Source organism: Nyctibius grandis, chromosome 15 (assembly GCF_013368605.1).
Source record: "Nyctibius grandis isolate bNycGra1 chromosome 15, bNycGra1.pri, whole genome shotgun sequence".
Classification (NCBI taxonomy): Eukaryota; Metazoa; Chordata; class Aves; order Nyctibiiformes; family Nyctibiidae; genus Nyctibius; species Nyctibius grandis.
In genome coordinates, this window is record NC_090672.1 from 12,346,284 (window position 1) to 12,361,592 (window position 15,309).

At 67.9% G+C, this 15,309-nt stretch overlaps 2 protein-coding genes across 5 annotated transcripts in view; one reads left to right on the forward strand and one right to left on the reverse strand.

The window, feature by feature from the left end:
* The window catches only part of RPL38 (ribosomal protein L38), a 326,451-nt gene that overhangs the window by 242,113 nt on the left and 69,029 nt on the right, over window positions 1-15,309 (forward strand). The window lies entirely within an intron of this gene.
* SDK2 (sidekick cell adhesion molecule 2) overlaps window positions 442-15,309 on the reverse strand; it is a 41,505-nt gene continuing 26,637 nt past the window's right edge. Inside the window, 37 exon segments of the mRNA XM_068413258.1 lie at window positions 442-795; window positions 1,740-1,866; window positions 2,184-2,322; window positions 2,810-2,950; window positions 3,280-3,444; window positions 3,833-3,958; window positions 4,078-4,239; window positions 4,317-4,454; window positions 4,977-5,163; window positions 5,986-6,101; window positions 6,242-6,343; window positions 6,573-6,629; window positions 7,199-7,334; window positions 7,468-7,538; window positions 7,788-7,891; window positions 8,087-8,288; window positions 8,369-8,563; window positions 8,842-8,940; window positions 9,500-9,689; window positions 9,793-9,908; window positions 9,988-10,225; window positions 10,352-10,502; window positions 10,591-10,700; window positions 10,771-10,892; window positions 10,984-11,175; window positions 11,705-11,803; window positions 12,011-12,206; window positions 12,829-12,944; window positions 13,202-13,383; window positions 13,470-13,579; window positions 13,581-13,611; window positions 13,679-13,826; window positions 14,005-14,141; window positions 14,221-14,397; window positions 14,615-14,717; window positions 14,834-15,001; window positions 15,159-15,275. Of these exon segments, the coding sequence (XP_068269359.1) occupies window positions 442-795; window positions 1,740-1,866; window positions 2,184-2,322; window positions 2,810-2,950; window positions 3,280-3,444; window positions 3,833-3,958; window positions 4,078-4,239; window positions 4,317-4,454; window positions 4,977-5,163; window positions 5,986-6,101; window positions 6,242-6,343; window positions 6,573-6,629; window positions 7,199-7,334; window positions 7,468-7,538; window positions 7,788-7,891; window positions 8,087-8,288; window positions 8,369-8,563; window positions 8,842-8,940; window positions 9,500-9,689; window positions 9,793-9,908; window positions 9,988-10,225; window positions 10,352-10,502; window positions 10,591-10,700; window positions 10,771-10,892; window positions 10,984-11,175; window positions 11,705-11,803; window positions 12,011-12,206; window positions 12,829-12,944; window positions 13,202-13,383; window positions 13,470-13,579; window positions 13,581-13,611; window positions 13,679-13,826; window positions 14,005-14,141; window positions 14,221-14,397; window positions 14,615-14,717; window positions 14,834-15,001; window positions 15,159-15,275 (5,324 nt within the window).

A 15,309-nucleotide genomic window follows, 5' to 3' on the forward strand; every position in this document is an offset into this window, starting at 1 on the left:
CTGCAGCCGGGGGTCTCCGTGGCACCGCGTGTCCTGGGGGGGGCCACGAGCGGAGGGGCCAAGGTTTGGCATGGCGAGAGCCCCCCCTGCACCCAGCCCGGTAGCACCCACGGGACCCCGGCGAGGCTAGCAGCAGGCGCCAAGTCCAGGGCAACCCCCCCGGCCCCCTGAGCCCTCCTGCCCCGCCGAGGAGCCCGGCACGCAGAAAGCTTTGGCCAAAGAGCAGAGCTGGGTTTGCTCCCCAGCCCCAGGGAAGGTGCTGAGAAAGCGAAACATCCCCGAGGCCCCGCAGCCCTTCGGCCTCTCCGCTTCCTCCTCCTCCTCCTCTCCCCTCTCGCCGCTTTTTTATCTTAACTTCTTGGGGCTTTTTTTTTTTCCTTTTTTTTTCTATTTTTTTTTCCTCCTCTTTGTTGATTTTTTTTTTTTGCTTCTGTTTAAATATCAAACGAAAGATGAAAATCCAGCGATGGGGGCTCTGGAGCCAGGGGCCAGGCTGCTGGGCGGGCGGTAGAGGGTACCGGGCTGGCTGGGGGGGTTGCCGGAGGTCTGGGGGGTGGGAGTCCTGCTGCCTTTGGGGCGGAAGAGGCTGCCCTGCTGCGCCGCGGTGCTGTTGGCGAGGGGCGCGGGGTCGGGCTCCCCCGAGTCGCTCTCGGTGTAGCTGTAGGCCTGCGCCCGCGAGATGCCCTTCTGCTGCCGCCGCCACGAGTTGTAGTAGGTGGGGTCGCTGATGTAGTGGTTGACGAAGGAGTGGGCTTTCTGGTGGCCGGGGTCCACCTCGTACTCGCTGTCGCTGCCCTAAAGAATGGGATGCCCCCCCAAAAACAGGGTGAGCTTCTCTTGGGGATGCTGGCGAGCGCATCCCAAAAGGCTTTAGGGACTGGGACGGCTGCAGCAGTGCTAAAGCAAAATAAAACCTCATACAAAAGGGTTTGCAGGGTCCTGGGGGGGGTCCCCGAGGCTGTGGGAGGGTGGTTTTGGGAAGGGGGTGCCGGCGGCCCTGCCTGCCCGCTGCCCGTAATGGGATTCAGCTCGCCCCGGCCCCGCACAAAGGGCCCATTGAGGGCGGTGGGAAGCTGCTCCGCGCCAGCCCCGGCTCCCCCCCGCTCTTCACAGCTCCTCAAAAGCCACTCGAGCCCCGCGCAGGCCAGAGGAGCCGGCACCCGCCCCAAAAGGAACAGCAGTGACTGGGGGGGGGCCCAGGGCTGGTCCCCCCTCCTGCTCAGCGATGGCCGTGGGGACCCCCAGGACCATCCCCTGGGCCTCAGCCTCATCTTTTCAGATGTCACCCAGCGTGTAGCCGGGGGGGGACGATGCTCCCGTGGCCTCCCCGGGGGCTGCCTGCCCCCACGGCCCCGCTCCTGCCTGGCCACAGCTGCCCCTTTCCCGGGGGAGGACACAAAGGTGCCATTTTACGGGGTTGGCAGAGCCGCGGCCGTTGCCACCAGCGACCGGGCAGCGGGACAGTCCCCAACCCCGCTGCCCTCCCGTCCCCAGCAGTGCCACATCCCCAGCACACGGGCCGGGGGCTGTGCCAGCTTCACGCTGGATCCGTGCCGCGAAGCCACGGGGGATGCCACTGCCTAAAAGAGGGATGGGGCAGGGAAGAGGGACGGGCATCGCACCAGGATCGGCATCGCGGTGGGCAGAGAGCGGGGCTGATGCTCAGGGAGGGCTCCCAGCACCGTCCCCCTGCCCCAGGTCCCCGTGTCCCCCCACCCCGTGCAGCCCCAGCCGCTCACCTGGGAGTCGGAGACCTCGGAGGGCTTCTCGGTCAGGCTGCTGCTCTCGGCGGGGATCAGGTCGTTGTACTTGGTCACGTCCTCGTCCGAGTAGTGCAGGCTGCCAGGGCTGGGGCGCGGCGGGGACCTGGGGGAGAGGCAGGGGGGGGCTCAGCGTGGGTGCCCCCCCGTTGGGGCTGTGCCACGCGGGGATGAGCCCAGCAGAGCCCCGGGACCACCCCCAAGCTGTGCTGAGCCCCCCAGGACCCTGCCCGCGGTCCGTGGGCTCTCAGGGGTTCCCAGCTTTTCCTGGCACGCTGCAGCTCGTGGCAGGGGGGACACGGGGCAGAGCAGGGTCACCCCCGTGGGCTGCCAGCTCTGTGCCCACCCCACGGCGGGCGCACAACGGAGGGACGGGCATGACATCTAAAAACCGGGGAGGGGGCTGCGGCGGGGGGTCCCTACCGGGTGTAGATGCCGTTCTTGCGGCAGAAGGAGTTCTTGACGGAGAGGCGCCGGTTGTTGAGCTCCAGGGCAGGGAAGCTGCCCTCGTCCAGGCTCACCATCTCGCCGTGGCTCAGTGCCGTCGCCTTGGAGCCGTTCCCTGCGGGACGGGATGCTCAGCCCCCCCCCAGACTCTCCCCAGTGGGGCTGGGGAATGGTCCAGGGAGGGTTGTGCCGGGTGCCAGTCTCGGGGCATCAGCCCCGTGCCCACCCTGGCTCGCGCCCTGACCCGCCCCAGCGCCGCTGGCTCCCGGCGCGGCGGCTCTGTTTGCTTAACGAGGAGCTCTGGCTTTTCCCCACAATTTGAGCCCTTCACACAGCTAAGAAAACAGAGCTGCGTTTGGCTAATCCCGCTGACCCCGAGGAGCCCCGGGGCTGCCCTGCCTCCGCGCCTGACAGCGAGACAAGTCGCTTATTTAATCTTCGAGCTCCCAGCGCTCTCCGGGAAGCCCACGGCATCTTTATCGGATGTCTCTGGAGGAGCTGGGCCCCGAGGCAGGCTCCCACCGCCCCGCTCAGACCCCAAAGGCTCCTGCAGGATCTGGGCTCTGCACCCCATCACCTCCCACCAGACCCCCGGCGCTCACCTGAGTCCGACTTCTTGGCGTACTTCTTGCTCTGCCCGCGGATGATGAGCACGAAGACGAGGAGGAGGATGAAGATGAGCCCCACGAGGGCGATGACCACCAGGAACCACCACTCCTCATAGAAGGGGTTGGCTTTCTGGGCTGGGGCACAGCAGGGAGGATCAGAGGGGGACGGGGCATGGGGAACAAACCAGTATGGATGGGGAGACCCCGCTGCAGGGCATGGGGTTGCCCTGGGGAACTCTGTGAGACCTGGGTCCACATGAGGGAGCGGGTAAGGGGGGGACAGCAGGAGGGTTTGGGAGGGAAGAGCTCCAGATGCTGCTGGCAGCGGGATTTGGGGCTCTGTAGGAGCCAGGAAGATGGGTTCAGCGATGGCCATGAGAACGGAGCAACGTTGGGACTCTCCCTCCCACACAGGGGTGACAGCATCCCCCCAGGGACACCCACGTGCTGCCCCCGCCGCCTACCTGACACGGAGGGGGACGGCGAGCTGGGGGTCCCGTAGCCGTAGTCATTCACGGCGATGACGCGGAAGTCGTAGCTGACCCCCTGCTTGAGGATGTCCGTGCTGAAGGTGTAGGAGGTCACCTCCTTGGGGATGTCTTTGATGAGGATGTCCCAGAGCCCCTCGTCTGGAAGAGGGAAGGGGGCTGGGAGCGGGGGGACTGGCTCTGTGGGGGTCCCCAGGGTGAGAGGCTGATGTCCCCCCACCCGGGAGCGTGTGCCCTCCGCCATCTGCCAGCTTCCCCCACCCCCAAGGGCAGGGCAGCTCCCTGGGGACAGGCTGTCACCGCAGCCTCAGGGCACCCCCGGCAGCCCCATGGGAGCGAGGGGTTCCCCTCCTGGGCACTGACCCCCGGTAGCCATCGATCTCATGGACACCCGCATCCTAATCCCCAACCCAGCCTGTGGGGTGGCCTGGGGGAGGTCAGCGCTCCCTGCCTCAGTTTCCCTTTCTCCTGAGCTCAAGGCACCGCTGGTATCGAGGCGGGGATGGGAAGCAGAGAAGAGCTGCGGTACCTGAAGGACGGGCTTCGATGACGTATCTGGTGATGGGCCCTTGACCGGGGTCCCCGCTCGACCAGTGGATGGTGATGGCCGAGCCGTAGCGGGAGATGAAGGGCTCGCCGGGGGGGCCGGGGGCACCTGGGGACCCAGAGCAGAGCTGGAGCAGCCTGGTGGCACGTGGCCGTGCCAGCCCCGGCGGCACCGGAGGGACTGTCCCCAGCACACCCCCTCCCTCACCCCGGCACGTCCCCCCGCACCTTCCCCGGGCCCCGTGGTGATGTTGGCCTCGACGTCGGGCCCGTAGGCGAAGGTTTTGGCTCGGATTCGGAACCGGTACGTCACGCCCTCGGCCAGGTCCTTCACCTTCATCCACAGCGGGCTGTTCCCCTTCACGTCCACCGTGACGATCTTACTGACGCCTGCGAGGACAGAGGCTGAGCCGGGTCCTGCCCGGAGCCCTCCCAGCTCCCCCCCGGTGCCCCCGCCGTGCCCTCACCATCCACGGGCATGCAGGGCTCGTAGACCAGCCTGTAGCCCTCCAGGATGCCGTTGGGCAGCGGTGGCGGCTCCCAGGACACGTTCACCGACGTGGTGGTCAGCTCGCTGAAGCGGATGGAGCCGGGGGCGCTGGGGGCTGCGAGGGAGCGGGGTGCCCAGGGCCACCTCAGCACCCCCAGGGGACACCCCCAGCACCAAAAGCCAGCCCCTCTCCTTGCCTCCACCCTAACAGGGCTGGGGCACTAGTCACCACCATCTCACACCACCCTGGTGCCACCTGCCTGTGCCCTTGTCCCCGCTGCAGCAAACACCCTGCCAGGGCACCGTGCAGGGCTTGGGGAGTGAGTCTCCTCCTCGTTTCTCTGCCCCCAAGAGCTTCATCCTTCCCAAGCCTCAGCCAAGACCTCCACCTCCGTGTCCCCACAACCAAGACCTCCACCTCCGTGTCCCCCCAACCCACAAGCCCCCCATGGTGAGCCCAGGGCTGGTCTCTACTTGGGACTGCAGGAGCAGGAGCCAGCGTAGAGCTGGGATGAAGGGGCATCAGATGGTCTTCACTGGAGGTGGACCCATGGAGACACCTCCCCGCAGGGGCAGGAGGGTCTGGATGTGACCCTGCCGAGCGAAGGGCTGGGGGTGGCCGTGCCACGGGTCCCACCTGCCTGATGTGTCCGCCCCTGGACGGGGGGGCTGCGGGGCCCGTCTCCCGCAGCGTTGAAGGCGGCGACGCTGACCCAGTACGAGGTGTACCCCGTCAGGTTCTTCAGCTTCACCCCGTTCTCGGGCAGGAAGAGGGTCTTCACCCGCGCGCTCGCGTTCTGGCGCTGGGCCTCCCAGAAGTGGATCTGCAGGAGGAGGAGGAGGCGTGAGGACCTGGGGGATGGAGGGGGCTGGGGCTGGCACCCCCCAGCACCCCCCCAGCACCCGAGGGCCGACAGCGCCACCTGCCGCCCGCAGCCGCTCGGCACCGGGAGGGGACACCCAGCATCTCCCAGCATCTCTCAAGGACACCCGGCATCTCCCAGCATCTCCCAAGGACACTCAGCATCTCCTAGCACGTCCCCAGGACACCCAGCATCTCCCCAGAATCCCTTCCCTAATGGCATGCATACCATCTCCCCGGGACACCCAGCATCTCCCCAGGACACCCAGCATCTCCCAGGGCACCCAGCATCTCCCAGGGCACCCAGCATCTCCCCAGGACACCCAGCATCTTCCAGCATCTCCCCAGGACACCCGGCATCTCCCCAGTATCCCTTCCCCAACGGCATGCACAGCATCTCCCCAGGACACCCAGCATCTCCCCGGGACACCCAGCATCTCCTGGCATCTCCATAGGACACCCGGCATCTCCCGGCATCTCCCAGCATCTCCCAAGGACACCCAGCATCTCCTGGCATTTCCCCAGGACACCCAGCATCTCCCCAGGACACCCAGCATCTCCCCAAAATCCCTTCCCCAACAGCACACCCGGCATCTCCCAGGGCACCTGGCATCTCCCCAGACCCACCACCACACACACCACCTCCCAGGGGAGCTCAGCACCCCCCAACGACACGCAGCATCTCCCTGTGCCCCCCCCCGCAGGAACCCACCACCTTCCCAGTGCACCCCGTGTCCCCCAGCCCCGGCTCGGTGCCAGCTCCCCGGTGCTGGGGGTACGGTACCTTGTAGCCCTGGATGTCCCCGTTCTGGCTCTCGGCGGGTGGCGGTTCCCAGGTGACATCCAGCTGGGTGGCCGTGGCCGCCTGCACCGCCACGTTCTGCGGCGCGCCGGTGGGCACTGTGCCAAGGGGGGGGGGGGACAGTGTGACAGCCCTGCCAGGACCAGGACAAGGGAAAGCCCCCCTGGACACGGGGGCTGCACTGCCTTGTCTTGGCACAAGCTGGGGGGTACCCGGGGAGCCCCCCGCGAGGACTCACCCGCTTCGCCCACGAACACCTCGTGGGGGGGGCTGGGGGGGCCCTCGCCCGCCGCGTTGTACACGCTCAGGCGGAGCTCGTAGCGCCGGTGCTTGCTCAGGTCTGGGGGGGGGACAGGGTGAGCGGGGACCCCGCTGCGGTGGGGGGGTCCTGCTACCCCCGGGGGGGCTGGCAGAGCCCCCGCCTCGCTGGGGAAGGGGGGTGTCCCCAAGGGGCAGCAGGAGTGGACACGCAGAGGTGTCCCTGGGCACTTGGGTCACCCTGCAGTGCAGGTGGGGGGTGGCAGCGGGGAGGACACGCATGGGGGGGGACAGGGGGGGCAGTGACTTACTGTCCAGCTCGTACTGGGTGAGGGACACGTCGCTGAGGTTGTGCACGGCGTAGGCGGCTGGCACGGGGAGAGCGGGCAGCCCGTTAGTCCCGCGGGTGGCATGGGGGGCTCCCGCCTCTGAGCGCCCACCCCAGCACGGCCACCCACCCCAGGGGTCCCCTGTAAGGGCCCTGTCACCCCAGGTGCCAACGGGGCTGTCACAGCACCAAGGAGCCTCTCTGTCCTCCAGCCCCGTCCCCTGGGTGGCACAAGGGCATCGGGGTCAAACTATGGTGGATGGGGCATGGTCTGGTCTTGGGCTCTGCCCCTGTCACTCATGTCCCTGCTGTCCCCAGTGGATGTCACCCTGTTCCCTTCAGGGTCTGAGGGCAGCAGCACACCCACACACACAGCGGGACGTCACGGGACACCCACGCTACAGGGACACGGGGGCTGAGCCGGTGACACCGCGTTAGGGACCACGGACCTGGTGGCACGAGGGGGCTGGTGACAGCTCCAGGGGGCACAGCCTGACCCTGACAGCTCCCGGCTGGTACCCAGGAGAGGCCGTGGAGCGCAGGATGCTGCCCGTGTCCTCCACCCACCACCACGGGGCCACCCCGCAGCCACACGTCCCCGGTACTCACGGGTGAGCTCTGCCCACGTGGCGCCGGGGTGGCCGGTGCCGCGCGGGGCGAAGCCGCGCAGGCTGTCGTACACCAGCTCGCGGTACCGGAGGCGGAAACCCAGCAGGATCCCGTTGATCTTGTCCTCGGCCGGGGGCTGCGTGGGGACAGCGAGGGGCTGCCCTGACCCTGGGCTCCCCGGCACCCCGAGATGGCTGTCCCCATTGCCACCTCCCAAGGAGGGGGGGTGGCCGGTGTCACAACACCCCGCAAGGCGAAGGGGACGGTACCTGCCAGCGGATGAGCACCGACGTGGTGGTGTGCGGGGTGACGGAGAGGATGGTGGGCGCTTCCTCGGGGGCTGCGGGTGGAGAAGTGGGCGGTGAGGCTCCAGAGATGCCCTGGGCACGAAGGGATGCCCAGGCAGGGGGGGGGATGCCCTGGGCATGGAGTGATGCCCTGGGCACAGGAGGGTTGTCTTGGGCACGGGGGGGATGCCCTGGGCACGGGGGTTGCCCAGGCATGGGGGGGATGCCCTGGGCATGGGGGGGTGCCCAGGCACAGGGGGGATGCCCCTCTCCCTGCCCCCGGAGGTGCAGCCTGCGCTGACCCGCCTGCAGGGTGGTGAGCGACTCCGACTCCTCGCTGTACTCGCTGTCCCCGATGTCGTTCGTCGCCTTCACACGGAACTTGTAGGAGGTGAAGGGCTTCAGCCTGTGCGGGATGGGGACGGTGAAGCCAGAGGGTGACCCCACGAGCCACGTTGGCACGTTGGCCAAGGGCTTCCCAACGTTGGTGCAAGCACTTCTCATCAGATGGGGAAACTGAGGCACGGGGCGACTACCCGAAGAGGAGCCCATCATCTCCCCACCACCCCAGAGCACGGCTCGGGGCCAGCCCCCGCCTCACCTGTCCACGACGAAGGCGGTGGCGTTGTGGCTGACGGAGGCGGCATGGGGCACCCACTCGCCGTCGGGCAGCTCGCGGGTCTGCACCGCGTAGTAGCGGATGGGGGAGAGCCCGTCGCTGCCCGGCTCCCAGGAGAGCAGCACGCTGCGGGCTCGCACCTCCTCCTGCCGGGCCAGCGGCTTCCCGGGGGGCTGCGGGCGGGCTGGGGGAGGCGAGGGGCTGGGAGCGCCGCGGGCACACGCAGCCCCCAGCCGCGGGCTGGACACCCCCCCACCCCGTTACCTCTCTTCTCCGTGGTCACCACGAGGGCTTCGGCCGCCTCGCCCCAGCCCTTGCGGGTCTGCGCCGCGATGCGGAAGAGGTAGGTGGCCTCAGGCTGGAGGTTGGTGGCCGTGTACTGCCGGGCGCTGGGCTCCAGCACCTCCGCGGTGGCCACGGTGGCCGTGCTGGTGTTGAGGCCGTGGGTGACCTGGTAGGCTGCGGGGACGGGAGCGGCACGGTGGGGCTGGCGGAGGGGGCACCATCCTGGTCCCCCCTGCACGCCGCCCTCCTCCAGCCCTGCCCACCACATGGCCACCAAAAAGGGGGTTTGGCTCCTTGCACACAGCTGGGAACCCAGCCCAGCCTGCCGAGCAGGGAGACCCCCGCCCCGGGGGCTCCGAGATGCTCAGGGGGTCTCAGGGAGCTGGTCTCTGCCTCCCATGGGACCTCTGCACCCCCCTGGCGTGGCACAACGGGGATGGGTCCCCACCTACCCAGGATGACGCCGTTGGGTGCCGCGGGCGGCTGCCAGATGAGCCGCACCGAGGTGGTCCTCACTTCGGGGAAGAGGAGCCCCACGGGGGGCCCGGGCACTGGAGGGGGGAGAGATGGGGTTCACCAGGGAGCGACAGTTCCCATCCCCTGGGTGTCCTGGTCTGGGGGGAGAGGGATCGCCCCAGGGAACAGGGATGGGATGGGATGGGGATGGGATGGGAATGGGAATGGGATGGGATGGGATGGGGATGGGATGGGGATGGGATGGGGATGGGATGGGATGGGGATGGGATGGGATGGGGATGGGATGGGGTGGGATGGGGTGGGATGGGGTGGGATGGGGTGGGAATGGGATGGGGAGGGAATGGGAATGGGGTGGGGTGGGATGGGGATGGGAATGGGATGGGGTGGGGATGGGAATGGGATGGGGATGAGAATGGGAATGGAGATGGGATGGGGATGGGGATGGGATGAAATGGGATGGGGATGGGATGAAATGGGATGGGGATGGGATGAAATGGGATGGGATGAAATGGGATGGGATGAAATGGGATGGGATGAAATGGGATGGGATGAAATGGGATGGGATGACTTTAGGCACCGAGGGGACCCTCAGCCCATTCGGGTCTCTCTGCCCACCCAGGTGCTGTTACCCACCATCATCCAGCGTCCGCTCGAGGACGGGCGGCCGGCTGGGCACGCCGTCGCCGATCCTGGTGAAGGCCAGCACCCGGACCTCGTACAGCGTGTACTTGCCCAGGCCGGTGAGCTGGGCGCTGCGGGAGGCGTTGCCCTCGGCCAGCCAGAACCGGGCAGGGGCATCCGAGTCCTTCTCCTTGTACATCACCTGCAACACACCCCGTGTGACACGGCCGGGCAAAGGCTGGCAGGGCACGGGCAGGGCTACGGGCAAGCAGACCCCCAGCGCCGGGGCCGTGGTGGTAGCCCACCTTGTAGCCCAGGATGAGGCCGTTGCAGTCTGCCTCGGGGACGTCGCCCCACTGGACCAGCATGCTGCTGGAGGTGGTGGCCAGTGCCGACACGTTGCTGGGGCCGGAGGAGGGCACTGGAGGGGGTGAGAGCGGGGGGTCAGGACCCAGCTCCAGCCAGGGTGGGTGCCCGACACTGGGGGTCGGCAGCGGTACCTGACTCCCGGGTGCGCCCCACCACGGAGCGGCTCCAGGGCCCCAAGCCGATGGCGTTGAAGGCTTGGACCTGCACCCGGTACTCGGTCCACTCCTCCAGGTCCTCCAGGGTGTACTCCCGCTCCACGCGGTCCCGCACGACGTGCACGGCCGGCTGCCCTCGCCCGTCCGAGCGCGCGGAGCGGATCTTGTAGCCCACCGAGTCGGGGTTCCCGTTGTACTCCTGCTCCAGGAGGGGCTGGCCCCAGGGCACAGACAGCCACCGTCACTCCCGAGCTCCCGCGGCCACCCCGGCTCCAGCCCCCCTTGGCTGCCCACCCCCATGGGCACAGACCCCCCCCCCAGAGCCACCGTCCCCCCTCACCATCCAGCGCAGCCACAGGCTGGTCTCACTGGCCGTCCTCAAGGTGACATTGGTGGGTGCCACGTCTGGGGGGGCCTGCAGGGTCTGGACCCTCCGGGAGGGCAGGCTGGGGGGGCTGGTGCCCACGATGTTCACCTGCCGCATGCGGAAACTGGGAGAGGACGGGGGGGTCATGGTGGGGGGTGAGGGGGCTCCGGTCCCCCCCGGGAGGGCACCACGGCACCGTCCCGGCCACTCGCCTGTAGTAGGTGTAGGGCTTCAGGTTGGGCACCTCCATGGAGCGGGCGTCGGGCTCGTTAGCCAGCTGGTGGACTAGCCCCCACTCTTCGGCCTCGCCATTCTGGCCCACCTGCGGGATGGGAGCGGGGTGAGCTGCCCCCCCAGCACCCCCGCACCCCCCACCCCGAGCCACCCCGTACCTGCGCCTCCACCTGCCAGCGGGAGATGGAGGTTTTGCCGTCGTAGCCCGGGCGAAACTGGAGGGTGACGGAGCGGGGTCCGATGTTGGAGATGCCCAGGTTGGTGGGGGCACCGGGGAGCTCTGCGGGGAGAGGGCAGGGGGGTGGCACCGGCTGCTCGCCCCCAGCGCCGGCCGCAGCCCCCCCCCACTATCCCCGTGCCACCACGCTCACCTGGCGGCACCCCCGAGGAGATGGTGGAGGAGGAGACCTGGCCCTGGCCCTTGGAGGTCATGGCGGCCACCTCGATGGTGTAGGTGGTGAGGGCGGTGAGGCCGGTGACGCGGTACTCCAGGGTGACGTTGGGCAGGTAGTGGGTCACCCGCGTGTTGGTGCGGTTGTACTCCTCCCAGGAGATGCGGTACCCTGGCACGGGCCCCACGCCGTCAGCACCCCACCATCGCCCACCCCGAGGAGCTGAGGGGGGCTGGGGGAGATGCTGCGGGGTGGGGACCAGGGGAGATGCTGTGGGGTGGGAAGGGGACCAGGGGGAGATGCTGCGGGGTGGGAGATGCTGTGGGGTGGGAAGGGGACCAGGGGGAGATGCTGTGGGGTGGGAGAGGCTGTGGGGTGGGAAGAGGACCAGGGGGAGATGCTGTGGGGTGGGGAGGGGACCAGGGGGAGATGCTGCAGGGTGGGAGATGCTGTGGGGTGGGAAGGGGACCAGGGGGAGATGCTGCAGGGTGGGAGATGCTGCGGGGTGGGAAGGGGACCAGAGAGAGATGCTGTGGGGCATGAAGGGGACGAGGGGGAGATGCTGCGGGGCAGGAAGGGGACTGGTGGGAGATGCTGTGGGGTGGGGAGGGGACCAGGGGGAGATGCTGTGGGACAGGAGATGCTGCAGGGTGGGAAGGAGGCCGATGTGGGGGCCGGCTACCCGCCGGTGCTCCCGTACCCGTCAGGATGCCATTCTTCTCCAGCGGCTCCTGCCAGCTGACCTTCAGGGACGTGTCCAGGATGTCACTGAAGCCGAGATGTCCCACGGGGCCAGGCGCTGCCCAAAGACACGCGGGCTCAGCACGCAGCCGCGCACCCACGGGTGGGAGCCCTCGGCACCCACGGGACCCCCTCTGGGAGCAAGCAACCCTTAGATGGCTCTCCCGGGGGCTTGGCAGCACCCCACCAGCAGCCCCACGTCGGGGCTGCCCTCCCCTCCCCGGGGGCCGCGCGCGGGCAGGGTCCGTCCCGAGCCGCCCCGTACCGTCCTCGTGGGTGCGCACCAGCTGCGGGGGGCTGCGCGGGCCGTCCCCCGGCGTGGTGAAGCACAGCACCGAGGTGAAGTACTCGGCGAACCTCCGCAGCCCCGTCACGTAGCCCACGTGGACGCTGTCCTGGAAGTTGGGTCGCACCGTCACCACCGTCGCCTCCTCCTCGCGCTCCGGCTCCCAGGCGATGAGCTGCGGGGAAGGAGGAGCTGGGACGACATGGTACCAACATTCCCCACCACAAACCCCTCCAGCCTCCCCTTATTTCTTATTAAATATCAATTAAATTGGGAGCACTCGGTGCCTTCGACAGCACGTGTTGACCCGTGTGATTATCCCCCATCGATAACGGCTCAGGAGGGATGTTTGGGCATTTAACTGCTTATTGTGCAAGCCAGCCTACAGCAACTTCATTAAATACTAATTAGGCCCTAAAAATACTGATCAAAAACTACTAAGTGGCATTTAATAAGAACATTAAATATCCTCCTTGCTCTGGTTATCTCGTTCGGCGGCAATTAGATCCCTAAACTTCTTCTGAGTGGATTAAGAAACAAGTTTAATGTTTCAATTCAATTTAATCAAATGTAAATTTGAATTAATTGCAATGTGGAATTAATTACAGAGCAGGGGAGACTTGCTGCCCATGCAAGTGTTAAATCTCAGTAAATATTATTTTAAAAGGCCAGAAACTATTAAACTCCTGGGTTTTGGCGAGGAGGAGTCGAGGCCGTCGGTGAAGGTCACCCGAGGGGTCTCCCCCCACGCACCCACTGCCCCGTTCTCGGGGTCACCCGCGGGCATCGCCCCTCACCTTGTACCCCTGGTTGATGCCGTTGATGAACTGGGGGCTGGGGGGGTTCCAGGTGAAGCGGATGGTGGTGGAGTTGGTGGCTTCGGTCTGCACGTTCCCTGGGGGCACCGTGGGCACTGCCGGCACGAAGGGACGGCTCGCAGCGGCTCCAGGACCCCAGAGCGGTGCCACAAAGATGCCCTTGGCTGGGTCAGCCCTGCCCTGGCTCTGCAGCCCCTGGTCACCCCTCCCCAGCACATCCCAGTCCCCCAGGGACCCCCACACCCATCCTCCTGCCACCCGTCCCCATCACCCCCCTGGCACAGCCTGTCACTGCTGGGGCCACCGCCGAGCCCCTGCCCGTCCCTGCCCGCCCCTGCCCACCCCTGCCTACCTCCCTGCAGCGTCCACTCGGTCACCTTCATGCTGTAGACCCCCAGGCCGGCGCTGTTGTACGCCGCCACCTCGATCTCATAGTTGGTCCAGATGATGAGGTCCTCCAGGAGCAGGTTGTTGACGTCGGCGTTGGTGATGTTCTTGAACTGGTAGCCCACGGGCAGCCCGGCCAGGCAGTACCTGGGGACCAGGGCCCGTCAGAGCTGCCGGTGGCCCCACCAGCGCCCTGGGATGCCGGGGACGGGACTTGACTACATCGAGTTTACCGGATGATGTAGCCCTTGAGGACCCCGTTCTGGTGGCTCTCGGGGGGAGGCTGCCACTGGATCATGATGGACTGGTTGGTGCGGCCGCTGGCGATGACGTTCTGGGGGGGGCGCGGAGGGGGGCTCCTCGGGCAGGGACACCCTGCAGGGGGTAAGTGAGCACCCAGGGCCACCAGCTCCCCACCCCGGGACCCTCGGCCATGGCCCACCTCTCCGTGTCCTTGCTGAACTGCCCCCTGCCCACGTCGTTCACGGCGCAGAGGCGGAACTGGTAGGAGCGCGCGGGCACCAAGCCCCGCACCGCCACCCACGTCACCTCGGGGTCCACGCTGGCCAGCAGCACGGTCCAGGGCGCGTCTGTGGGGGGGAGAGGGGGGCGGCGGGGTGGGGGACCCGACCTGCGGGACACCGGGGGGGTCCCCTGCCCAGCTAACGAGTCCTCTAGTCCCCAAGCTCCCCGCAGCATCCCCTGCCCAGTGCCCCCGGGGGATGCCACAGAGCAGCCTGTGCCCAGGAGGGGGGCACAGCCCCTTACTGTTCTCGGAGACCTCCACAACGTAGCGGAGCAGGGGGCTGTTGCCATCGAAGGGCTTGGCCCAGGTCAGGTTGATGGCCCGTTTCTCCAGGGGGCTCAGGGCGGCCACGGGGCTCTCGGGGGCATGGGGGAGCTGCCTGGACGGGGGGGCAAGGGGGGTGGTTAGGGAGGGGGGGCACAGCCCGGGGTGTCGGCAGGGGGGAGGGGGGGTCTCACCGGACGCGGAGGTGGGCGCTGCGGGAGTCGTTGCCCCCAGCCGAGACCACCTTGCAGGTGTAGGTGCCAATGTCGCCCGCCCAGGTCTGGGAGATGTGGAGGGCGCCCGTCTCGTCCAGGCGCACCCGCGGGCCGCTCTCCAGGCTCAGTGGTGCCCCGTCCTTCTCCCAGATGTACCTGTGCCAACGGGGGGGACAACCAGGGGTGCTGGCACCCTGCAGCCCCCCACAAGGAGAGCTTCCCGTGCGCAGGGCACCAGGTGGCACTGCAGGACCAGCAGCGCGGGGCTGGCGACGGTGGCACCCGCCATCCACCCCCTCCCACCCAGGGTGGGCAGGCAGCCTGGGGGTGCCCGCACCACCCCCCACAACCCTCCCAGCCCTACCACACACACCTGACGTCCACGCTGGGGTCGTGGGTGACCCCGCAGCTCAGGATGGCTTTGGTGCCCTTGATGACGCTCTGGTCCTGCGGGGGGTCGGTGATGCGTGTCCTGGCTGCGGGGGGGGACAGGGTGAAGCCACCGGCAGCCCATGTGTGTGCCCAGCACCCAGAGCCCACCCTTGGCACCCCCAGAGGGCTCAATCCTGCGCCATGGGAGGCTGTGCCTTACCCCAGACCACCAGCTCGGCAGCCGCCTCGTCCCCGCCGCGGGAGTTGGTGGCCAGGCAGGTGTAGGTGCCCGCGTCGGCGAGGTGCGCGGGGCTCACGAGCAGGCTGCCCGACTCCAGCAGCGTGAAGCGCGGGAGCTGCACCGAGCCGCTGGCCAGCACCCGCTCCCCTGGGGGACACGGGACCCCCATCAGCTCCCCCAGTGCCCCGGCCACCAGCCAAGCCGGGTGGCCACAGAGCCCGGTGGCCACGGAGCTCGCAGAGGATGCCCTGGGGCCACAGGGACAGGCAGCCCACCCTCACCCCGGTGCCCGCAGCCCCGTTACCTTTCTGCCAGGTGATGGCCGGGCGCGGGGCCCCCGAGGTCTCGCAGTTGAGGATGACGGACATGCCGTCGATCACCGTGCTGTCCTGGGGACCCCTGGTGATGTTGGGGGCGATGCCTGCGGGGCGGACAGACACACGGCCACCCCTGAT